At 45.0% G+C, this 24983-nt stretch overlaps 1 protein-coding gene, 1 non-coding gene and 1 pseudogene across 4 annotated transcripts in view; 2 read left to right on the forward strand and 1 right to left on the reverse strand.

The window, feature by feature from the left end:
* The first annotated feature begins 5638 nt into the window (after window positions 1–5638).
* LOC105605497 (poly(rC)-binding protein 1-like) lies at window positions 5639–18436 on the forward strand (annotated as a pseudogene).
* Window positions 12997–13069, forward strand: TRNAG-UCC (transfer RNA glycine (anticodon UCC)). The gene has a single exon. It is a non-coding gene; the product is annotated as a tRNA-Gly (tRNA).
* A 3233-nt stretch (window positions 18437–21669) lies between the features above and the next one.
* The window catches only part of ABCA4 (ATP binding cassette subfamily A member 4), a 147058-nt gene continuing 143744 nt past the window's right edge, over window positions 21670–24983 (reverse strand). For 2 of the 3 annotated variants that reach the window (XM_060400857.1, XM_027973917.3), the window contains one exon: window positions 22633–24083. In XM_060400857.1, coding sequence (XP_060256840.1) covers window positions 23826–24083 — 258 coding nt within the window. In that variant the 3' untranslated portion in view covers window positions 22633–23825. Of the gene's footprint in view, window positions 22492–22632; window positions 24084–24983 lie in introns of those variants that run through there. The other variant, XM_060400859.1, reaches the window with a different exon arrangement.

Consider the following 24983-nt stretch of genomic DNA (forward strand, 5'->3'; position numbering starts at 1 on the left):
AACATAGGCAGTAGCTTCCCACGTCTAGCACCTTGGAAACAGGGTGTAGATTTGGCTCTGGAGTTGCCTCAGGGAGGGAGGCTCAGGCTGGTGACAGAGCCCAGCACTGTGAAGCCGGTGAGTGCCTGGTCTTGGAAGAAATTACGTCCAAGTAAAACTTATACCCTGGGAAATGGGGTGCAAGGAGGCCTGTGTCCTTCCCCTCAAAGGAAAGGTGCCGGTTTAGTGTAGATTTGCCTGTTTGTGCAAAGCACCAGCTGCAAAGGCTTGGTAAGGTTCTTGCCCCATGACCCAGACTGAATGTCTGCTGTGAGGAGCATTTGTACGAGGCAGGAAGATTTGGGTTGGTCTGTATCCAAGGCTGAGGTCAGGTTGGGTAGAGCCAATTGATGTACCTTTCAGATCAATCAGCTCTTCTCCTCCCACCCCCAGGGTTTAGCCAGTACCTGACCCAGCCTTTACTCCACAGACCCTGGGGCAGACATAGGGGCTGCCAGGCCTGAGAGGTGAAGGCATGTGTCCACAGTCACAGCGAGAACTCCAGTCCCATGGTGCTTTTCTCTGCCCTGCCAGGCCTGAGCCCACCTGTTCCTGGTAAACTGACATACCAAGAACTTTGTGTGGGAGGCCTACAGTCCCACATACCTCTGTGAGCATTTTAAAAAATTTATCTATTTGTAATTGAAGGATAATTGCTTTACATTATGGTGATGGTTTCTGACATACATCAACATGAATCTTCCTTTCCCTTGTGACCCTCCCTCCCACCCCTCTAGGTTGTCACAGAGCCTTGAGTTCCCTGAGTCATACAGCAAATTCCCACCAGCCATCTATTTTGCATATGGTAGTGGATATGTTTCCATGCTGCTCTATCCATTCGTCCCCCTCTTCTTCCCACCCTCCATCCACAAATCTATTCTCTATGTCTGTGTCTCCTTTGCTGCCCTGCAAATAGGTTCAGCAACACCATCTTTCTATATTCTTTCTCTCTCTATATATATATATATGCGTTAATACACAATACTTGTTTTTCTCTTTCCCTCTGTGAGCATTTAACTCTCTTCTCGTGTCCTCTTCCACGAAGAGACATTTCAGTAAGTGCTGTTATTTCTTGGTGTTTTACCACCATCCTTCCCTTGGGAGCTGTGAAGAGCTTACAGGTGAGTCAGTGAACATGCAGGGTTCTCCCATGAGGATGCCTGCAGGGTGAGGCCAGGCCAGCATGTTCCTCTTCATTTAGCAAATGTTTATGGAGCTTCATGACCAGAACTGAAGGCCACGGTGGTAACACTCTCACTCTTGCTGGACAAAAATCTACCAGTCAGCTGGGGGCTGCGGACATGTAATCAGGCAACCATTCTACAGAGTGGTGATGTTTCAGGGTGTCAGGAGCAGAGCTGCTGGTGCCTCACCTGGAGTGGGGGACCCTCGGGGGGGCCCTCAGGGAGGATTCTGCAAGGGGTAATAATGCAGCTGGGAATGGAAGAGTGAGGGAAGGGGCAGGTGAAGGGTAGAAAGAGGAGACCACTCTGGGGACCATACCTGGTTTAGTATGTTCAAAGCTCAAAGAGGAGATAGATGAGGTTGGAGAGGAAGGCAGGGGCCAGGACTTGCGAGTCTGGATGAAGATGCTGGACGTTTTCACGAGAGCAGCAGATCATGAGACCTTGTGAGAGAGAAACCCTCCGAACCTGTGGTGACTGCCCCCAAAACAATGAGTTTTCCTAAGAGATCTCAAGGCAGAACAAGTCAGGGGCTCTATGCCAGCAATAGTCACTAACCCTGACATTCCACGCTGGCCACCAAACCAACTTTTGCCCCTAGGCATAGTTCAGTTCCAGACACTGAGGCCAGGGAAGCTCCTATGTATCCCTGTCACAGGTCACAAAACACAGGGGATGACTAATTGCGGACTTGTACTGTTACCAGCCATGCTCCAGAGCAGGCGCCATCCTTGAAAGGCAAATGCCGTATCCTGTGTATTTTTTGTTTTGTTTTTCTAAGTGGGACTATCTTTTTGTATGTTACTATTATGAAAGTAATATATGTTTCTTAAAAAAAATGAAACATCCCTGAAATGTATACAATAGAAGGTAGAATTTCCTATCTCCTCTCATAATTGCATTTCTCCAAGAAACCATTATCCCTCCAGACTTAAAAGAAATGTATGTATATATGTATGTCCAGACATTTTCTGTTGTAGTATCCCAAGTAAAGCCAGGCTCTCAGGAACCTCACCATGTCCTCCAGTTCTTTCTGGAAGTCCCCAAAGGGAGTCTCATCTCTGTCTATAAGCCTGTCTGCTGGTTCTGTCTCCATATGGTAACTTCCCAGTCTCTCTTGGCCCCTGCTCCTTGTGTATCTGCCCAGAAGCTTGGAGAAGTTAACAGAAACCAAATGTTAAAGTCCATGCCATGCGGTGCTATTTCTAGATGTCTCCAAAGTGTCCATTTTTTAAAAAAAACACTGTCCAGTGTTTTGAGGCCTATTCACTGACAGGTGCAGACCTGGACCCACAGGGCAGGGAGCTCACTGGTACTTCTCCATCGGCACCACTGCCTGGCCGGTCAGGAACTTATCCCAGGCTGTGAGCCTGCCCTGCAGGTGGGCGACCAGCACCGTGTGCAAAGAGTGGCTCAGCAGCACGAAGGTTGTGGGCTCCACACACAGGTGTGTCTTTGCGGGTCTGCCACCCGGCTCAGGGCCATGCACAGGTTACCATGCCTTGCATGGTAACGCCCACTGCCTGGAGCTTGCAGTCCCTGGCTCAGCAGCTGCACGAGGCCAGGGTGCTCTCCCAGGTAGTTAATGTAGGCCTTGGTGCTGGGTTACATCAGGAAGAGCCTGTGGAGAAGGGAGCACAGGGAAGGGCTGTCCCTCCAGTGCTGGTGCTCCAAAGGTTCCAATTCTTATTTGGCAGAGTTGTGATGTTGAGCTTTGGGCAGAGGTGGGGAAAGGGCCACCTGCTCACTGTGTGCCAACCACCCTTTGTCACTGTTATGCTTAGATCCCCAGACTCCAAACATCTCTACTGAATGGCTTCATGAGCTTCTCTGCTAAAGACTCGTGTGGGGGCCTCAAATTCAGTCTGAGGGGCAAATGGAAGGGGGGATTCTCTTCTTGCTCATTGCTCTTTTCCCTTTTTTCAACCTCTGCTGCTGCTGCTAAGTCGTTTCAGTCGTGTCCAACTCTGTGCGACTCCGCTGTCCACCCTCAAAAAGGAAGCTCTGCTCTCCCGTCCTTTATCTTCAAACAATTTGTAGAAGCTCTTTATGTACTATTGACCCTCTTATTGATCTATATTGAAATACTTATATCAGTCTATATTTAACATTGTTAGTCTTGTTATTTTTCCTTAAGAAGTTTCAAATGTTATTTAATTAAACTCTCTAATTTTTCCTTTATTATCTCTGTGTTTTCTGTCCTGCTTATAAAGGACTGCTCCAGTCCAAGATTAAAGGTCAAGATTCTTTTGTAGCAATGTAGGAATTGTATATTTAAATTAAACCTTTTCATCTACCTGGATTTGTTTTTGTGAATGTCATATATAGAGTGGAATTTTAAAATTCTCCATAGAGTTGGGTGTAGAGGCTAAAAGCTAAAAGAAGAGATGGAGGGAGCAACTCAGCTGGCTCTTGGATGCCCTGGGGAAGCTTGTTTGCTGAAAACACAAAGAATTGTGCTCTTGGCTGGCTTGGAGTTCCATCTGCTTCCTGCTGAGAGTGACTCTCAAACATTGTGTCTTTAGAGCCAGGCTTCCCTGTGTTATTTTAATCCAGGCTTCAGAGGTTGAGAGGAATATGTTCAGGGCTGCATTCTGTTGATTGCAAGGGCAAGCTGAAGAATCACTGTGGAATTCTGACTTTCAGAGAAGGTCAGAACTCTTCTGTCCACAAGGTCTGGCTCCATCCTGGTGGGGTGGGCAAAGAACCATGAGTTCCTGAATAGCTCCAAGACCTATGGCATCAAATGGCATGCTTGCTACCTCCTGGCTAACTTTATTAATGTTGGGTCCTCAGTGCCTGGCATGTGTTGGGACCTCAAAATATTTATTTGTTGAACTTTTACAAATCCATTAGGAAGGAATGGGACTCCCAAGGAGATGATGGTCAAAACAGGAGAACTTTAATGGCAGTCCTATATAGGATGACATCTATCCATTTGCTCATTCAGTAAATATTAGGTGAGTGCTTTCATGCATTGGAGAAGGAAATGGCAAGCCACTCCAGTGTTCTTGCCTGGAGAATCCCAGGGATAGGGGAGCCTGGTGGGCTGCCGTCTATGGGGTCGCACAGAGTCGGACACGACTGAAGTGACTTAGCAGCAGCAGCAGCCTACTATGTACCAGACACTTTTCTAAGAGGCCGGGTGTGTCATTTTAAAAATAACAACCAATTCTCTCCTTCTCTAGCACCATCTGTGTGTTCACAGTTCAATTCCGACACTAACTGCTTAGAGTTATCACAGACTCCATATGTTAGGGCTTCCCTGGCAGCTCAGATGGTAAAGAATCCTTCTGCAATGCAGGAAACCTGGGTTCTATCTGCCGGGAGCCACCATGGGAGATCCCACCCATGACAAGCTCATGTGGAAGAGACCTGATGAGCAAGGTGGATCAGGACTCAAGGGACTCCCAGGACCTGCTCGAGCATCTACCCCCAAACCAGAATCTGTCTGTCTTACTATTTTGTGCCTTTCGCCAACTTTGCTGACATTAACAGGGGGCTATCCCCAACCACCTTTCTCTGGAGAAAATCAACTTAGGGCTCTAGCTAATAAGTCTCTTGGGCATGAAAGGAATATTTCAATTCAAACCCCCTTGTTAGCATTCTAGCTTGCCTGACAGGTTTATCCAGACTCTTGCAGCTACGCATGTGATTATTCACAGCCTCCCAACTGTGAGAGGCACAGGAAGCCTAAAACATTCTAAAAATATAGAGCCTTTCAAAGAGTTAAAAGCTATTAGAGCAGTGCTGGTGTAGGATTTCTTTGTTGAGCCAATGCTTGCTGCTAAGTTCTCATATCTCTTATCCACTGTGCACCTGGGAGTGCAATAGTTAATGTAGTTGGAATTTAAGAAAAACAAGTAATAGCCTTGAAATTAACCATATCAGACCTTTGAGCTAATTGGTTTTTCTTTGTTGTAACTCACTGCACCTTTGCTCCATGAGAAATGTAACTCTGTTTAATACTTTCTGAGGCTGATATAGATTAAAAATATAAAGAAAAAACACTTCAAGGGAAAATAAGTTTTCTGGTTGAGCAGCCTTTATCAAAAGAGGGTCATAAAATGTCCACAGGCCTCCAAGGCCAGAAGATAATGTACACAACATTGTTTATGGGAAGGGTATGCAGAAAAAAATCCTGGTTTCAATAAAGACAAAACACATATAATGTTTGGGCTGACTCTGTATGACATTGCATCTTTCATTTCCCTCTATGTACAAGTCAAGGTATAAAAGTTCCTTTTGAAAATAAAGTTATGGGCCTTGCTCACTGAAGCTTGGTCACCCCGTGTCAATCATTCTTTTTCTCTCTCTTTCCCTTTCTCTCTCTCCCTCCCTCTCTTTTTCAGGCTGATCCCTTGGAGCACAGAGGCTCTCTGCGTTCACTTTCCTGCCTGGACTTCTAAGACCCGATGGAGAAGGCACTCTGTGTCTTCAGTCTGGTGAGAGGGCACCTGCAGCCTCCATGAACAGAGCAAGTCCCTTGTCTTGGGGCTTTTATTGGCTTTCTGTGTAAACAAAGGAATATCAGCTTCTATCCTTTCCTCTCCCATTCATTCATTCATTCGCCAACGCCGTCACACTTCGAATACCCTGGATCCAACCAGGGCAGGACCCCGGCATCTATCCTTGAGTCTTGAAGAGTTCCATAAGAAGGGAATGATAACCCACTCCAGTATCCTTGCCTAGAGAGTTCCAGGGACAGGGAAGCCTGGCAGACTACAGTCCATGGGGTCACAAAGAGTTGGATATGACTGAGCGAATAACACTCACTTTCCACAGGTGAGGAGCTCAATTCCGCAAGGCTGCCCAGCTTCAGATGCCAGCCAAAATGGGGCCCCAGGTTACCTGCCCTTCTGCCTGGCTGTCTAGAAAATTGAGGTCTCCATGACACTCCCCCCTCTGGTTTGATAATTTACTAGAGTGACATACATAACTCAGGAGTTTATACTGATGATTATGGATTACTATAAAGGATGAGGGCATCACTGGGTAGCTCAAACGGTAAAGAATCTGCCTGCAATATGGGAGATCTGGGTTTGATCCCTCAGTCAGGAAGATCCCCTGGAGAAGGAAATGGCAACCCACTCCAATATTCTTGCCTGAAGAATCCCATGGACAGAGGAGCCTGATGGGCTACAGCTCATGGGGTCACAAAGAATCGGACACGACTGAGTGACTAACACATAAAGGATACAAATGAACAGCCAGATGAAATGGTACATAGATGAGATCCAGAAGGGTCTCAACTGCAGGAATTTTTGTCTTGGTGGAGTCAGGGTACATCATGCTCCAGGCATGCAGTTTTGTTCAACAAACTGAAAAGTGCCCTGAACCTGTTGCTTAGAATCTGTATGAAAATGAAAGTGTTATTCACTCAATTGTGTCCAAGTCTTTGAGACCCCATGGGCTGTAGCCTGCCAGGCTCCTCTAATCATAAAATTCTCCATGCAATATTACTGGAGTGGGTAACCATTCCCTTCTTCAGAAGATCTTCCCCAGAGATTAGCCTAGGTCTCCTTCCTTGCAGGCAGATTCATTACCTCTGAGCCACCAGGGAAGCTCTTTTGTGTAGAGTTTGTATAGGGAGTCTCATTCAGTTCAGTTCAGTTCAGTCGCTCAGTCATGTCCGACTCTTTGCGACCCCATGAATCGCAGCACGCCAGGCCTCCCTGTCCATCACCAACTCCCGGAGTTCACTCAGACTCACATCCATCGAGTCAGTGATGCCATCCAGCCATCTCATCCTCTGTTGTCCCCTTCTCCTCCTGCCCCCAATCCCTCCCAGTATCAGAGTCTTTTCCAATGAGTCAACTCTTCGCTTGAGGGAGTCTCATTACATAGGCACAATTGATTAAATCATTGGCCATTGTGACTGAACTCAAATTTCATCCCTTTTCCCCTCCTGGAGGTTGAGCGTGGGGCTAGAATTTCTAAACCTCTAATCATATGGTTGGTGTCTCTGGCCATTTACCTCCATCCTGATACTATCTAGGACCTCACCGCTAGTCACCTTATTAGCATAAATTCAACTATGATCATAAAGAAGCTCACTATGAGTAACAAAGTACATTCCTATGGCTCAGGAAATTCCAGGGGTTTAGGTGCTCTGTGCCAGGGACCAGGGAAAAAATCCAGTTATATATGTACCATAATAAGATATCTTCCCTTGTGGGGGCTTACAGTCTGATGGGAGAATATACGCAATAAGTTGTATGATATGTTGGAAGGCGATAAATGCTTTGGGGGAAAAAAGGCAGAGCAGAGTAAAGGGGGTTTGGAGTGCAGGTGGGTAGGGGTGGCAAGTATGTTACAATTTTGAAAATGTTTTTGCTGAAAATTAATTTCATTTTAGACAAACACCCAAGTGCTGTGGTTGTAGCAGAATAGAATGGTTGAAAGAAGGGACATGGAGGGAGGGCACAGTAGGGAATAAAGCATATGGTTAAAACAAATTGCCCTGATTTATTATTCTCTCTATTGATAAGGATCTAAGCTCAGTTTTGGCTGGTCAGCATAAGACAAGGGTAATGTCATCAGTAACTCTGAATCAGGTTCCCAGCTAATTTGAGGCAAACAAAGTACTGACTAAAATCCAGCATAGAAATGTGATATTGCAGTCACGTGTTCTGCTTGGTGAGCCAAGTACAGATAGAACATTAATCAGATAGGCGTGAAAGAAGCTCCTTTAGAAATGGGGTCTGAGGGGCCAGCACTAAAGTCCTAGAATTGGCATGTTAATCTTTTCTTCCCTTTTCACAGTGCTGGATGTTGACATCCGTGTGATGTTGCACTCATTTGTTTCTGTAGGAAAAGGCTTCAAACAAACTCTGGGGTTCATCAAAACATATGCATTCCTCAGATAGCTGTATTAAAGTCTCCTTGAAGTGACTGTTATACCAACCATCTACAGAAACTTAGACCTCAGGGTGGGTTTAGAAGACTTTTGGTCATTTACTTCAACTCCTGATTTTATAGATGCAGGAATTGCCCAAAGACATTGCAGAGAATTAATAGGAATCACATTGCCTAACTTCTTATATAGTGTTTTCCCCATCCTATTTTTCTATCCATATAATAATTTTGTGCTTAGAATTTGGAGTTAGCTATATGTTATATTTTTATGAATAAATATTAGGAATGACTACTTTTCTTTTGCTAAAAACTCTGCCCCTTATATGGATGAGTCAAATGGCACCCCACTCCAGAACTCTTGCCTGGAAAATCCCATGGATGGAGGAGCCTGGTAGGCTGCAGTCCATGGGGTCACTAAGTCGGACATGACTGAGCGACTTCACTTTCACCTTTCACTTTCGTGCATTGAAGAAGGAAATGGCAACCCACTCCAGTGTTCTTGCCTGGAGAATCCCAGGGATGGGGGAGCCTGGTGGGCTGCTGTCTATGGGGTTGCACAGAGTCGGACACGACTGAAGTGACTTAGCAATAGCAATAGCAACCCTGCTCCAGAACTGGCTGAATTAGTTGGAAACATTCACTTTTCATTCTGAGAATTTGGCCTGAGTCCTGAAGTTGGGAATTGAGTCATGTAAGCTGCCTCAGCTGTAGAAGGAAGGTCTTTAAACTCTCTTACTGAAGCCCCTACAGGTTTCCCCGGTAGCTCAGGTGGTAAAGAATCCACCTGCAATGCAGGAGACCCCAGTTTGATTCCTGGGTTGGGAAGATCCCCTGAAGACGTAATAGGCTACCCACTCCAGTATTCTTGGGCTTCCCTGGTGGCTCAGATGATAAAGAATTCACCTGCGATGTGGGAGACCTGCGCTCAACCCCTGGGTTGGGAAGATCCCCTGGAGGAGGGCATGGCAACCCCCTCCACCTGGAGAATCCCCATGGACAGAGAAGCCTGGCCAGCTACAGTCCATAGCAGAGTTAGACATGACTAACATAGAGTTAGACATGCAAAGAGTTAGACATGACTGAGCAACTAAGAACACACTGAGATCCTGCAAGCTGTCTTGCCCTAGTTATTGAATTTCATACTTCCAATAAAACCACATTTTAGTTATGCTAAGCCAGATTGGTTTCTGTTATTTGCAACCATGACATCTTAGCCAGGAATCTTAGGAGCTGAGGACAGTTTCTTTCAGACATGAATTTTAGGTTTAGAAGTCTTGGTTCTTTTGTTGTATGCTATTATATCATTACCATTTTGTTTATAATATTAAATCATGAGGGTTTATATGAAGACTTAGTCTACTTGGAGCTATGAAGAAGTTGAGCAATCATTGTGAGGGACTTGTTCTCAAAAAACTTTTCTTTCGTGTTCTGTTAAGAGTCTTGACTTGCATATTAAAAATACTTCTATGAGACAGTGTGGAAAAATGCTTGAGTGTTCCAGAGGGGAAACTCATTTCAGAAACAACCTCAGTTTCTTTACCTGGAAAGTAGTGGTAATAATATTGTCATCATAATGTGAAGAAGAGCAAATTACATTAAATGAAATAGATGAGATAACACGTGGTGGTAAGAGAGGCAGACTTTGGCTCAAATCCTACTCTGCCTCTCATTAGCTGTATGGATTTGGCAGACCAATCTCCTAGAGCTTGAGTGGGCTCATCTAAAAAGTGGGGGAAAGAGTAAATACTTCAGAGGATTATCTTGAAAGCTTTTTTTTCTGTTGTGGGAACTTTACAAATATCAGTGCTCCTCCCAAACCTATTATGTCTTTTCAGCTGCCTCTGTTTGCCATGGGTGGGTTGCAGAGTCACAGGCTTTGCTGTGTGATTATTACAGCATAGGTAGTTGGAGGCTATGAACTAAGCTGACAATTTGAGAATGGGGAGGACTCAGCCCAGTGCATCTGAAATACAGGCTCTCAGAATAACCATACAGGTGCACACAAAGCCTTTTGTATAGCTGTTAAGATGAAGGGTGGCCCAGCTATGTGTGTGTGTAACTATTAGTCTCCTGAAACTCACTTTTGTCATTTGGTGTCTAAAAACTGGTTGTGCATCTTTGAGTAGGGTCTCTGAGCTGAAGGCACTTGGGAGGGGTGGCAGCGGGGGCCCCCATCTTTGATTCCCACCTTAATGGCACTATATAAACATGCTGTGGGTCATCCTAGGCCGCACAGGACCAATAGGTAGAGTTTTTGTTGTAATTTTTGTTTATGCCAGGTGGAGATTCTTGATTATAAGACCAAGAAACAGCTGTGTCTTCCAGACAAGGCAGCAAACCCAATTTCCTAGCAACTCATTAATTATAAATATTTTTGATACCTATGTTGAAACTTACCCTTCAAGTAATAATATCAAGTCAGATATTAGATAAGATCTTTTTAGGTACCAGTTACGTACTCACAAATGTTATTAGATCTCTCTCTCTCCCATGCACACACACACACATGCACACAAATGATATTTAAATGTATTTGGCAGATTTCCCCAGTGGTCCAGTGGTGAAGAGTCTGCCAGGGGACATGGGTTCAATCCCTGGTCCGGGAAGATTCCATATGCTGTGGGGCAACTAAACCTGTGTACCACAACTAGTGAGCCCAGGCACTCTAGAGCCTGTTCCCCAACAAGAGAAGCCACAACAAAGAGAAAGGCCCGCATGCCTCAGCTAGAGAGCAGCCTCACTCACTGCAAATAGAGAAAGCCTGAGCACAGCAACGAAGACCCAGAGCAGCCAAAAATAAATAAATAAATTTAAGATAAATAAATGTTTATAGACTAGAATCTGACTGGCAAGTTAACACAGAAAAGCCAAAATATTTGAGGTAGTCCCCCTGATCCAAATGGACTCACCTTCTAATGGCTATTTAAAGTACCTGAACTATTTTTCTTCTCTAGATCCTCAGTGGGGTCCTGCCAGGTGGTCAGTGAGGCTCCATCACAGAAAATACTAATCAGGATTCAGCTGACAAAAGGGGCAATCCTATACGCATACACCAACAGCATTATTCGGGGAGTATTCAGGAAACAAATGTCCCAGGCGAGAGTCTGGTGCCTGGGCAGTGGCAGAGCTGAGCTGGGAGGACTTTGGCTGGGGCTAAGAGTGGGGCCAGCCCGACCACATGGAGGTCTCTTGGTCATTTCAGACCTGCTCACTGGAGTAGCTGCTTGGCACAGGGAGCCAGAAGAAGCCCAAGACAGGGTTCTTGCCCTCTGAGATGGTAGAATATGAAACAAAATGTTATAGATCATAGCATGGTCCAACTTTGGAAGAGATGTGACTTTTGCTCTGGAAGAGGCATGGAAAGGCAGACAGGTTCTGGGACTAAAGGCTCACTGGGCTTGGATCTAGGTGTGGGTGTGGGTGGTGGATGCTGTCAGCCAGCATCAGTCCGCCTGAACGTTTTACCATGGTCAGAATCACCAGGTTATAAGAAGGCAGTTTTTGCAGAACTGCTGCTTGACTGATTCAGCAGTTCCAGAAAATGAGTGTGGCTTTTGGTTGGAATGTCATTGTTGTAGCCATCACGAAATATTTATCAGTGTATTTTTTGCCATTGGCTGCAAGAAACTAGGCCATGCTAATCAGGATGGGTTCAGCTTTCTGAGGTGACATTATTGGCATTCCAGGGGAAAATGCTGATGTGGCTTGTACCCAAATCCCCCTGGGTCTTTATTAACCAAATGAGCACAGGTTCTGTCCTGTCAGGAGCTTCTGTAGCACCAAGACCAGACTTGGGTCTGCTCCAGGCGTCTGCCCCTTTAAGAGCCTGTGTCCTCCAGCATTCAGAAGTTCATCAGTGGACCTGGAGCCCCAAGACTTTCCTGCTTTCACAACCAGCACCTCTTGTTGCCCTGAGTCTGGAGCTACAAAATTTCAGAACAACAGGCCAGGAGGCATAACTTTCCCAGTGGACTCCCTTCTCAGGAGACTATCTCTTTCAGAGCCACCTCTGAGCGCTGCAGGCCCTGGGCAACAGAAGGTTACTAGGGGATTATCAAAGGATTAGGGGCCTTTGCTGAGTGAGCACGTATGCATACTTTCTGCCAGAGCGACTTTTCTGAAACAGATTTGATCATGCCACCCCTCTATGACTCCCCGTCTCCTGTAACTGTATTCGGAAAAGTACTGCCCAAGCATACTCTGCATCAGATTTACTCAGCGGAGGGAGAGGTTATTAAAATGCAGATTCCTAGGTTCATTGCCTGACCTGTTGAATCCAATGTTCTATGTGCAGGGTTCAGGAGCCACCGTTAAAAATGGGCTCCCTCACTGATTCTTATGTACACCAAGAATCAAAGTACGTTACAGGATAAAGTTCAAACTGCTTAGCCAGGAAGGCAAAGCCCACCAGAATGTGGGTATGCCTGCCTCTATCTTCTCATCCCTCCTGGAAGCACTTATCCACCCCGCACTGCCACGTCTAGACAAACTGATGCACAGAATTAGGGTCTCCCTCCACATAATGCTCCCATTGCTTAAAATGCTTTCCCTCCACTACCTCCCCTTCCCCTGTTACTCTTTTATTCTTAACAATTCGCTCAGCTGCTGCCTCCTCTATGGGCCTCTTAGTGGGTCCACACTGACTCCTAACCATCTGGGACTTGCCTTTCTTCCCACTGTACTCTTGAGCTCCACAAGTTGGGACGGTGTCTTGCCCTGGTTTCCCAGTGTGTGCTACGTTCCCTGGCTCTTAGTAGAGGCTCAGAAATAGTTGAGAATAAATCAAAATTTCAAGTTAGAGGCACCACAGGCTTGGGTCTACTTGAGTTGAGCACATCTTCTTAACAAAACCCAAATATTGGTGGTGGTAGTTGTTTTTAAATTCTGGTCTCTTAAAGACAACAATGGAGGGACTTCCCTGGTGGTCCAGTGGCTAAGACTCTGTGCTTCCAATGCAGAGGTCCTTGGTTCGATTCCTGCTCAGGGAACTAGATCCCACATGCTGCAACTGCAACTAAAGATCATTCTTACCACAATGAAGATCCCCAGATCCTGCGTGCTGCAACTAAGACCTGGTACAGCCAAATAAATATTTTTTTAAAAGACTGCAATGGGAATAATAAATTAAGTAATAAACCTGAGCTATGAGATTAATTATATACACTTTACTATAAATTGTTAGGCATTATATATGCAACAAATTTCAGATGGGGGTACAATCACAATTTGGTTATGTCCCATCTGTGCAAAATCACATTCAGGGGGCCAGAGTTAGATGACGAGGGTGTTGAATAGATGGGCTACTGCTGGGAGTTGAGGAACCCACGGCTGAAACTAAGATAGGAGTCAGGACCTCCAAGGAGAAAGGAGTCAGAGGTCTGGGTCAGCACTAGCAGGCATACCGAGGGTCGTGGCTTCCAAGATTAAGTATCCTTACCAAATCCTGAAGGCAGCAGTTTATAGAGCCATGAACACCACTGTTATTAAGAGTCAGGAGCTGGACGATACGTGGGCCAAGAATGGTGAAGAGTCTGGAAAAGGCAGGCCAGCACTGTTCTCCAGGAGCCCTTGGAAGAGTGTGATAGTCTCCAGGATGGGGTTTTATAGTGAAGGACCCGCTTTAAGAAGGTCAACTGAAGGTAGCTGTGGGACCTAGATATGGGTTCATGGGAATATGACACTTATGAGAAGGTGGGCATCTGGACAGGATGGTCAGGTAGCCCTGATAAAATTCTTACCAGCCTCCTTCCCTCTTCCCTTTAAAAATAAAACTTTATTTCTCATGGTTCTAGAGTCTGGATGGTCTGTGATCAGGGTGTCAGCATGAGAGAGTTCTGGTGAGGATCCTCTTCTGGATTGTATACTACTGACTTACTGTATCTTTGTGTGGCCGAGAGCAGAGACGGGAGTACGTACAATTATTACTCCGCTTTGTAGATGAAGAATTGCAGGCACAGAGATGTTAAGCATCTTGCCCAAAGTCACACAGTTAGGAAGTGGTGGAAGCTGTCTCTTCCCTGGACACAATAATTCTGACCCTGAGATTCTGGAATTTCATGGTTCTAGGATGTCTAAGGGAGAAGGCAATGGCAACCCACTCCAGTACTCTTGCCTGGAAAATCCCATGGACGGAGGAGCCTGGTAGGCTACAGTCCATGGGGTCGTGAAGAGTCAGACATGACTGAGTGACTTCACTTTCACTTTTCACTTTCATGCATTGGAGAAGGAAATGGCAACCCACTCCAGTGTTCTTGCCTGGAGAGTCCCAGGGATGGGAGCCTGGTGGACTGCCGTCTATGGGGTCTCACAGAGTCGGACATGACTGACGTGACTTAGCAGCAGCAGGATGTCTAAGAATCTACAACTCTTAAGGTCCTGGTAGCCCCCAATTCCATCAGTTTGAAGATCTTAAAATTCTCAGATTCCAGGTTGGAAAAGCAAATGCCTGGCATCCGTGGGAGTGGGGGCCCAGGCTGTGAGGGGAAATGAAACTTTTTTATTCTCTCTCTGGCTCTGGCACTGACCACAGCTTCAGTGGTTTTAGAAAAGGCCACCATCCCTTTTCCTGCTCTGGCTAGCCATGCTGCTGCTGCTGCCAAGTCGCTTCAGTCGTGTCCGACTCTCTGCGTAAATAGTGACATTTTCATCAGAGTTCTCCAAAATGAAGTCATTTCATGAAGTGGTGAGCCTCCAGGTTTGCATGCTTGAAGTTTTAGTCGCACTCTGAAAACTGCTCCTCTTTACAGTTACGGGTCCCTGAACACTGCTGCCTGTTTTATCTCTGCACACTTTGTTTTTGAACCTTGGCCTGACGGAAAGCTCATGTTTGGCCTCCTTGGATTAACCGAGTCTCTTCCCAGAGCTCCAGGGAGTGTCAGCACTGGAGTTTTATTCGGAATGGCTTCTTTAGCTTTCTTAAGTTCTTTTGTCTTATTTCCAGCTTTGCCTGTATCTGCCATTCTTTTCATCTCCTCAAAAGGCTGAATGAACAGTGTTTGTTCATGGGATATCCCATGGAACCATGCTGTTGGGGAGCATCAGAGAGGCAAATTGTTTCTGCGTCCTCCAGCCTCTGTCCTGGGCCCTGGTTCTCCCTGCTCGGCTATGTGCATGACCTTGGGCATGGACCTGTCTCCAGGTGGGCATGGACCTGTCTCCAGGTGGGTATGGCCTCCCTTACCCCAGTTCCACTACACGCAGTTTTATCATCATCTTAATCCTGTCTCTAGCCAACCCTGCTGTTTCAAGCCCAAAGTCTGTTTCTCCCAGTGTTTTCAGCACGGCAGTGCTCTTTGGTGGTTATTGTAGATGGACCATGTTTTTGAGAAGAGGGTGTGACAAGTATATACAAGCAATGTTGGCCTTTTCTTGAGACTGGTCTATTTCTCTGGGGCTTTTTTAAATTAAAAGAGTAGGAGGCATGAGTGCAGGCTGCAGACAGGACTGGGATCATCAAGACTTGAGTCTGATCCAATCTCTAACATTGCGTCTCCCTCTGGCCTTCTTTAAATTTTGAATGAAGCCTCTAATGCAGGGTCCAGAAGTTTCTTGGGGAATATGCTAAATATTGTTGAAAATACTAATTATTGAAAATATCTTCTCAATGGCATAGCTGTTCAGTTCAGGTCAGTCGCCCGGTCGTGTCCGACTCTTTGCGACCCCATGAATCGCAGCACGCCAGGCCTCCCTGTCCATCACCATCTCCTGGAGTTCACTCAGACTCACGTCCATCGAGTCAGTGATGCCATCCAGCCATCTCATCCTCTGTCCTCCCCTTCTCCTCCTGCCCCCAATCCCTCCCAGCATCAGAGTCTTTTCCAATGAGTCAACTCTTCTCATGAGGTGGCCAAAGTACTGGAGTTTCAGCTTTAGCATCATTCCTCCCAAAGAAATCCCAGGGCTGATCTCCTTCAGAATGGACTGGTTGGATCTCCTTGCAGTCCAAGGGACTCTCAAGAGTCTTCTCCAACACCACAGTTCAAAAGCATCAATTCTTTGGGGCTCAGCCTTCTTCATAGTCCCACTCTCACATCCATACAAACCCACAGGAAAAACCATAGTCTGGACTAGACGGACCTTAGTCGGCAAAGTAATGTCTCTGCTTTTGAATTTGCTATCTAGGTTGGTCATAACTTTTCTTCCAAGGAGTAAGCGTCTTTTAATTTCATGGCTGCAGTCACCATCTACAGTGATTCTGGAGCCCAAAAAAATAAAGTCTGATACTGTTTCCACTGTTTCCCCATCTATTTCCCATGGAGTGATGGGACCGAATTCCATGATCTTCATTTTCTGAATGTTGAGCTTTAGGCCAACTTGTTCGCTCTCCTCTTTCACTTTCATCAAGAGGCTTTTTCATTCCTCTTCCCTGTCTGCCATAAGGGTGGTGTCATCTGCATATCTGAGGTTATTGATATTTCTCCCCGCAATCTTGATTCCAGCTTGTGTTTCTTCCAGTCCAGCGTTTCTCATGATGTACTCTGCATAGACGCTAAATAAGCAGGGTGACAATATACAGCCTTGACGTACTCCTTTTCCTATTTGGAACAAGTCTGTTGTTCCATGTCCAGTTCTAACTGTTGCTTCCTGACCTGCATACAGATTTCTCAAGAGGCAGGTCAGGTGGTCTGGTATTCCCATCTCTTTCAGAATTTTCCACAGTTTATTGTGATCCATACAGTCAAAGGCTTTGGCATAGTCAATAAAGCAGAAATAGATGTTTTTCTGGAACTCTCTTGCTTTTTCCATGATCCAGCAGATGTTGGCAATTTGATCTCTGGTTCCTCTGCCTTTTCTAAAACCAGCTTGAACGTCAGGGAGTTCACGGTTCACGTATTGCTGAAGCCTGGCTTGGAGAATTTTGAGCATTACTTTGCAATTGTGCGGTAGTTTGAACATTCTTTGGCATTGCCTTTCTTTGGAATTGGAATGAAAATGTACCTTTTCCAGTCCTGTGGCCACTGCTGAGTTTTCCAAATTTGCTGGCATATTGAGTGCAGCACTTTCACAGCATCATCTTTCAGGATTTGAAACAGCTCAATTGGAATTCCATCCCCTCCACTAGCTTTATTCGTAGTGATGCTTTCTAAGGCCCACTTGACTTCACATTCCAGGATGTCTGGTTCTAGATTAGTGATCACATCATCATGACTATCTGGGTCGTGAAGATCTTTTTTGTACAGTTCTTCTGTGTATTCTTGCCATGTCTTCTTAATATCTTCTGTTCCTGTTAGGTCCATACCATTTCTGTCCTTTATCGAGCCCATCTTTGCATGAAATGTTCCCTTGGCATCTCTAATTTTCTTGAAGAGATCTCTAGTCTTTCCCAATCTGTTGTTTTCCTCTATTAAGAAATTTGAATATTACACATGCAGTTAGACCTTCCTTGCATCTCACCCTGAATGTCATTCCCTCCCTCACACCTGGAAGCAGTCACATCCTGAATTTGGTGTTCATAATCCTCAAGCATGATATTTTTCACTGCATATACATGTATCTATAAATAATCTTTAGTGATTTCATGAGTTTTAGATTTTATAAAAATGTCAGGGTACACTATTTAGTCATTAATTCAACAAATATTGATACTTACTGAGTGGCTACTATGGCCAGGCACTGTTTTTAACACTGGGGACGGGAAATATGCTGGGCAGCTTCACCGAGTGGGCCATCATCATCACTGGCGTGTTGTGCTCTATCACCGAGTGTGCCAAGCAGCTCTGCCTGGGCATGCTAGAGATGCTGTTTGGGTCCCCACAGTGAAGAGTCATGACTGTTTGTACCAGCCCATGCCGGATAGCTCTCTATCATCTGTGAGGGCTGCCAAGGTGGGTGCAGTGATGCTGCAAGCTACGCCTACACCACCCATGACCTGGAGGAACCACCACGACATGCCTGCTCAATTCAAGGGCAACACACCATTTCTCCACTCCATATGGCTAAGTTGAACCAGATGGCATCACTTTGCTGTGATGCGTGGTGAGACTGGATTTACCAGAATTGACTCCAGCTTTCCAGAGATAAAAGGCTATTGGGCAAGTTTGGATGCCTTTAGTCAAACCACCCATGAACTCACCATTCTAAATAGCTTAACTGGTTACTTAGTCAGGGGCCAAAGCACCAACAATAATGAGATCTTCCAGATGTCCAGGGCCCAGATCAAAACTGCTGACCCAACGGAAGGCTGTCCTGGAAGGCAGATTGCTATCACTGATTCTGCGGCCAGTGTTAGTGTGGCCCAGAATCTAATCAATGCCAGGCTTTCCTCTGAGAAGGGCAGGTGCTGTAGCTGGAAGAATGTAGGTTCACTCATAAACTTTTTATCCTGTGTCCACATAATCAAATTGTGTGATTTCTAGTCAGTGATTTTCAGGTTTTAAATTATTTCTAACTGTTCAGTTTCTATACAACTTTTTATGATTTGCTAAAAATTTAAAAATCACATTTTCTGTTCAGCTGTTAATGCTGGGATTCATATTTAGTTTTACAAGCTTTTCTGTTTTTAGTTTTGTTTTGGGCTTTTTGGCTCATGAATTATGGTTATGTTTGTTGATAAGAAATGTAAGAGCAGACTGTTACATTTCAGTTTAGTTCTATAATGCCAAGAATTTAAAAATTAAAAATGGTTTGGTTAACAACTACCAGGAAAAATAAGAAACTAAACAAAAATTTCTGTCCTCATGGAGTTTGTATTTAGGGGAGCAGAGAAACAATAAACAAGAAGAGAAAGTAAAAACATACAGTATGTTTGATAATGTAACTTCCAAGGATTTAAAAAAAAGCACAGAAGTGGGTATGATGTCAGGATGGGGATGGGACAGTTGAAAATTTAGATTGAGTAGCCAGAGAATGCCTTGCTATTTCTAGCCTGCTGCCATTGGCTATTTTGCTAATTATTAAGTTTTGAGATACATATTTTTAATTAATTCATTTCCATTGCTATATAGCATCCACTGCATGAATTGGAAACAATTCATTTAGTTCACTGTACTCTCTGGCCCCTTCAGGAAGTTTGATGACCCCCTACATGAGAATGTGAGGATGTGAGAGTTGGACCACAAAGAAGGCTGAGCGCTGAAGAATTGATGATTTCAAACTGGTGCTGGAGATGACTCTTGAGAGTCCTTGGACTGCAAGGAAATCAAACCAGTCAATTCTAAAGGAAATTAACCCTGAGTATTCACTGAAAGGACTGATGCTGAAGCTGAAGCTTCAATACTTTGGTCACCTGATGTGAAGAGCTGGCTCACTGGAAAGACCGTGATGCTGTGAAAGACTGAAGGCAAAGCGAGAAGGGGCAGCAGAGGATGAGATGATTAAATACCATCACTGACTCAAAGGACATGAGTCTGAGCAAACTCCGGGAGATAAAGGGGACAGAAGTGCCTGGCGTGCTGCAGACCGTAGGGTCCCAAAGAGTTGCACATTGCTTATCAATTGAACAACAACACATGAGAATATTAACACCATAGAGACATTGGGTGTATCTTGTGCACTGCTTTAGACCCAGGATGTGGAGCACTGGATGCTTCCTGCCCTCTTCTCCCCTCCTCTCTTATCTTTTCCTTCTCTAGCTGGCATAAGAGGATGGACTCAGCAGTCAGTATCATTCAAGACCAAAGAGACTGCCAAGCTCTGGCGGAAAATGAGAATAGCACAATTGCAGAGCTGTGTGCCAGGGATCCTGACAACTAGGTGCTGTGTGTGCAGTGCTTTGTAGATGACGTGTCCTTCCTGAAACTCACCACAATCCAGGACTAAGGGATTTGGCTACAAGGTGCTGTGGTCCCTTAGGAAAGTTACTAACGTGCTGAACCAAGAGGATGACTGGTTTGGCCAAAGCTTGACTCATGAGACACACATGTCTGAGCCTTGATATCAGACAGCTGCTTGAAAAGCTGAGTATGTGTCATGGTGAGCTTTGGGAAAGGCTCTGAGGAGAGTAGCTTTGATGGATTCTCATATCATGTATGTCTCAATTCTTAAAGTAATAAACTAAGCAAAGAAACTGCTAAATAATGACCTCCTTGGTGAGGCAGGCTCAACTATCAACTTCTTGGATTCCTTGGAGTCCTGTGTTGGACGATGGTGGTGCAGAGCTAGCTGCCCCATGGCTTACCCCTCTTTTCATCGCTTTCCTGCTTTCCCAAGGGCCCTCATGTGCCATGAGCAGACTTGAGCCTGAGAGATCCAGGACCATCCATGACCCAGGGAAGAGGCCCACCAGGCCCTAGAGGCAGACTTTACACCAGCGGGGCAGGGAATTCTGGGTCTGTGTCTTCAGACATGCGAGTGAAGTAACCAGTGGAGAACCAGAGTGAGGCCTGAAGGGAAGCCTGGATGGCCGGCCAAGTAGCTGAATCCTTCTGGGACTTGGTTTCCTTTTCAGTTAAAACAGTGTAAATCAAACAATTACATAAGGATTTAGTTTTTGAAAACTGAGCCTTTTTTTTTTTTTTTTTTTTAGCTCTACAAGCCTGTAAGTCTCTAAATCTGAAACTTCTAGTGCCTCTGCTTTCTTGAACTTGACAAACACCTTGGACAAATGTGGCAGCAGTTACGCCCTGTGGACACCAGGAGTCATGTTCATCTCAGAGGACCTGCTGAGGCACTGAAGTACCACACTGAGGAAACCAAGCCCCAGATAGCCTGGGTCCAGAGGGCTGAGAGCTTCTGGGGTCATGTTTCAGGAAGGGGATACTGCTGTCCTTCTAGGGGAAAACGTTTCCCCTTTCTCCACAGGCCCCTCAGGCTGCTGGTGCTAACTTCCTCCTCACTGGTCCTGGTGCAAATATTCAGGCTGCCACAGAGACCCTTTCTTCCAAGCCCAGAGCTCTGCTGACCTGTTTTCTGCCCCATTTTCCTCTTCTTCTTTCTCTAGGAGATCTAGAGTAGCAGGAACAAATCAAGCTCTCTATGAGCTCTTTACTTAGAGTGAAAGAGATCCTCTTTTGATTCCAGCTGTTCTAAAATCTTGAGTTCCCCAAAGAAGAACAGGAAATTAGAAAAATATGGCAGCAAGTCATACCCCTGGAACACCTCCCAAGTGGTCTTGTTTTCTAAACTGACTCTTTCCATTTTCTCCTCCTCTTCTTTGTAAATTTCTCTTATTAATCCAGATTGGGAAATTTTTCAATAAATTAAACATGTTCTCAGGAGATTTGGGTCTAGTCTCCAACTTGAATTTTCCTCAAACCCAGGCTAAGTGTGTGCATGCCTCCTCCCTCTCGAGGTTTCCCTGCTTATGTTTCGCGGCCAGTATTTCAAAATTTTTATTTATTTATTTTTTGTGGTACTTTGTGGCTTGTGGGATTTAGTTCCCAGCAGGGAACTCAACCTAGATGCAAACAGTACCCAGCTGACAGTGGATAATGTCTACATGCATTGCCAGTTGGGTGTTGTCTCAAACCCTGTGAGGCAGACTTGCCATGGAACATCAAGGCTAGCTCATTACAGAAGCTTGCTGTGACTGGCACTCCCAGGGCAATTACTCTCACATAAGCTCATGCCATGATGGCAAGCCATATGGGCATCGGGAATGACCAAAACTACACCAGATGGTGCCCTCAGGGAGAGGAGTGAGTGGGGATAGTTTGTTGAAAGTGTGTTTGCATTTTATTTTCTCTTTAAAAATAACACACACACACGTACACACACACAACGCAGATCCACTTGAAATGAGAACAGTGTGGAGGCCAGGGCCAGGAGGAAGGCGGCCCCAGGCTTCTCCCTCTGTGGTCTGCTCTGGAAGAAGCGCGTTCTGCGCTCATTTGGTTGCATGAGTTTCCCATCGGATGTTTCAGGTGAGCGAGTCAGTTTCTGTTTCCTTCTGAAAAAGCCTCCAATTTGGGGTCTATACTGTGTGCCTCCTCTGTGTTTGTCTCTGCGGCCAGGGGGCTGCTTATGCTGGCTGGTGTGACTGACCACATGGCAGAGGCTCCTGCCTTTTCAGCTGCCTGCAGTTCTTTTTAAGCTGCAGCAGAAAACGTGGGCAGTGTAGAAGGAGATCAGATGGACTCTGTTCATCTCGGTTTTCTGGTTCGATGGCTTTTAGACTTTAAGTTAAATAGCCGTCGGTCAAGCTCTGAAGGAAGCTCAGCTGAGGGCACTGGAGTCTATCAGATCATCCAAGTTTACAGGTTATGTTTATCTCCTTGTCTGTAATGTTTGGAGCTGATGATCCTGCAGGTTCTTCTGACTCTACGATCCAGATGTTTTAAAGATTCATGCCCCACCATGCACGTACATGTTGACATGTACGTTAGCCACACCTTCTGTAACATTTCTTATGGTGCCTTTTGGTTTGTTTTTTTTTTTTTTAGCCCAAGGAAGTTATCATGTCCTTACTGTCTTAAAAGCCAAGAAATCATAATTAAGGTCATCCTTGAGGTGCAGAATTCCCTTTGTCCACTTCCTATAGAAGAAAATGGTTTTAAAATGGGATAATGTAAACAAACCATAATTATTATTTGTTTCATGACATTTACTTATGTACAATGCTCTGCAGGAGGGTTTTTGCAAACTTTTATAAAGGTTGTATGTCACAGAGTCAGGGTTAGGTTTTGAACCACACATTTATTATAGAAAAATGCTGACTTAATAAATATGCTGCAGTAGGTTTTCTAGTCTCTGCATGCTAAAATGTGACAGGCAAAATAGGAAACGATCACATCCAGTAAGAGGGAAAGTTTGGAGTTAACTGCTGCAGATCACAGATCATGAATGCCCCTTGTCAGGTCCACAGATGACCTGGTATTACCCCCTTTAAGAGGGCACATGCCAGCTGGTGGTGAGGAGACCACTGACAGTTTTAGGAAAAACTTCTGAAACCAAATTATGTATTTTGAGTTGCAAAAGGAATTTGTAACTGCAACTGCTTTCAAAGAATAATTTTCTGCTGGTGTAAACAGCAAATATAAGATTTATAAATGAGAAAGAATGGCTGGAAAATCTCAGCAAAACTAATTTTCTCTGGACAGATGCCTTTACTTAGGTATTTCTGGGCAAAGTCAGCCTTGCCAAGTAGTCATTATGTCTCTACTGGTCAAGAGAAATGGGGAAAATGCATCACAAATAGTGCCTTGGAAAGGAGTGTTTCAATCATTACCTGCACCTGGCTTTTCTCACAATCAGGAAACTGGGAGGAATGAGAACTTTATGGGAAATTAGGCTTATTGAAGAAAATACTTTGATTTTATTTGATCTACTCTCCAGGTAAGTCAGGAGAGGATGGCTGAATTAATTTGATCCTTTAACACCCCAGGCTTAGGTCGCCTCCTCCAGGACTTTCTCCAGCTCTCTTTTGTTCTCTTTCTGGGGAACTGGGATGAATGTGTTCCTTATGTGCTGTGTCAGGGCAGGAATGTGGAGGCACATATCCCAAGAGTTATGACAGGCCAGGATACATACCTTTTATTGTTACTTCCTTCATCATTTTGAAATTTTTATGAAGAGCAAAGAGCCCTCTTCATAAAACAGAGAATAATCTTTACTCTAGCCAAATGAGAACACCAGTGAAATGAGTGCCAGTTAACTTCCTTACTTTGAAATTCAAACATAAGACCAGATGTATATGTCAAGTATCCCAACAACTGAAATATTTTAATATTCTCTCCTATCTTCCCTGCTTATTTCCAAAATCCAATTTTTTTTTTTTTGCTATAAGCAAAAATATATGAGAAAGTTCATTTCAAAAATGTTCTCCGATACCATCCGAAAGTTTCCTGATTATAAAATGAAGGTACACAGCTATCTTTGGCCCAGACAAGTGAGGCATGGAAGGGAGGAGGTGAGGGCTGCTATGGGTGGGACTCTCCGCAGGAGGCATATCTGGGGCCCCTGCAGGCCCAGTGTGTCAGTTGGGTCCCTGAGCCAAGGATCTGCCCCAAGCAGTGGACAGGGAAGGGGTGGCAGAGGTACCTTGGCCTGTCGGCTGGCTCCTGCAGCTCGAGGGTGCAAAGGGAGGTCGTAAGTTTCATTCTGCTGTTTAGCAAAGTTCACAAATACCTGGAGGCAAGAGAAGGGCCAGAGTAGGTAGATAGCTCCAGAAAAGGGCACTCTCCACCCTCCCTCCCACCCATCACTTTGTTGTTTCCCACGGTTAATGTACAGCCCCGTTGGAGCGGCCTGTGTCCTGCCCAGGCCACAGGGTTTCTTCTTAGACTTGTGAGCTAAGCCAAAGGAGTGCCCGCAAGAGGATTATGGGTAAATGAGGCAGAGCCTCAGCTAGTGGTAGCCTCCTAAACCTCTACAGGAATAACTGAAAAATCAAAGCCAGGAAGACGGGAACTGATCGCTCCAGTTTCCTATTCTCAATTCAGTGTGCAGTGTGACCAACTCTGGTCCCTGCCTCCATCTACTTATGCTGGCAAGAAGGTGCTGGGAGCCAGCTCCTCAGAGAGTAAGCAGAGACTTGCCTGTTTCTACTGCTACGCTGAGTAGTCTTTAAGGATATTTATTTTAAAAAGAACAAATACAAACCAATGAAACCCAGAAACAAATGTCCATATGGATGAATGGATAAACAAAACATGGTATGTACACACAACTGAATATTATTCAACCTTAAAAAGGGAGGATATTCTGACACAGGCTCCCACATGGATTTACCTTGAGGGCATTATGTTAACAGAAATGAGCTAGACGCAAAAGGACAAATACTGTGTGATTCCATGTCTTCGAGTTACGTGGAGCACTCAACAATGTAAACCAGTGGCCGGGGGAGTGGTTCCTGGGGAGTTACTGCTTGATGAATACAGAGTTTCAGTTTGGGAAGATGAAAAATTACTGGAGATGGATGGTGGTGATGGTTGTACAACAATGTGAATATACTAATGCCGCTGAAGTGCAATGCCACTTAAAAATGATAATTACATATATTTTATACACATATTTTACCACAATAAA

Source organism: Ovis aries, chromosome 1, assembly GCF_016772045.2.
Source record: "Ovis aries strain OAR_USU_Benz2616 breed Rambouillet chromosome 1, ARS-UI_Ramb_v3.0, whole genome shotgun sequence".
NCBI lineage: Eukaryota > Metazoa > Chordata > Mammalia > Artiodactyla > Bovidae > Ovis > Ovis aries.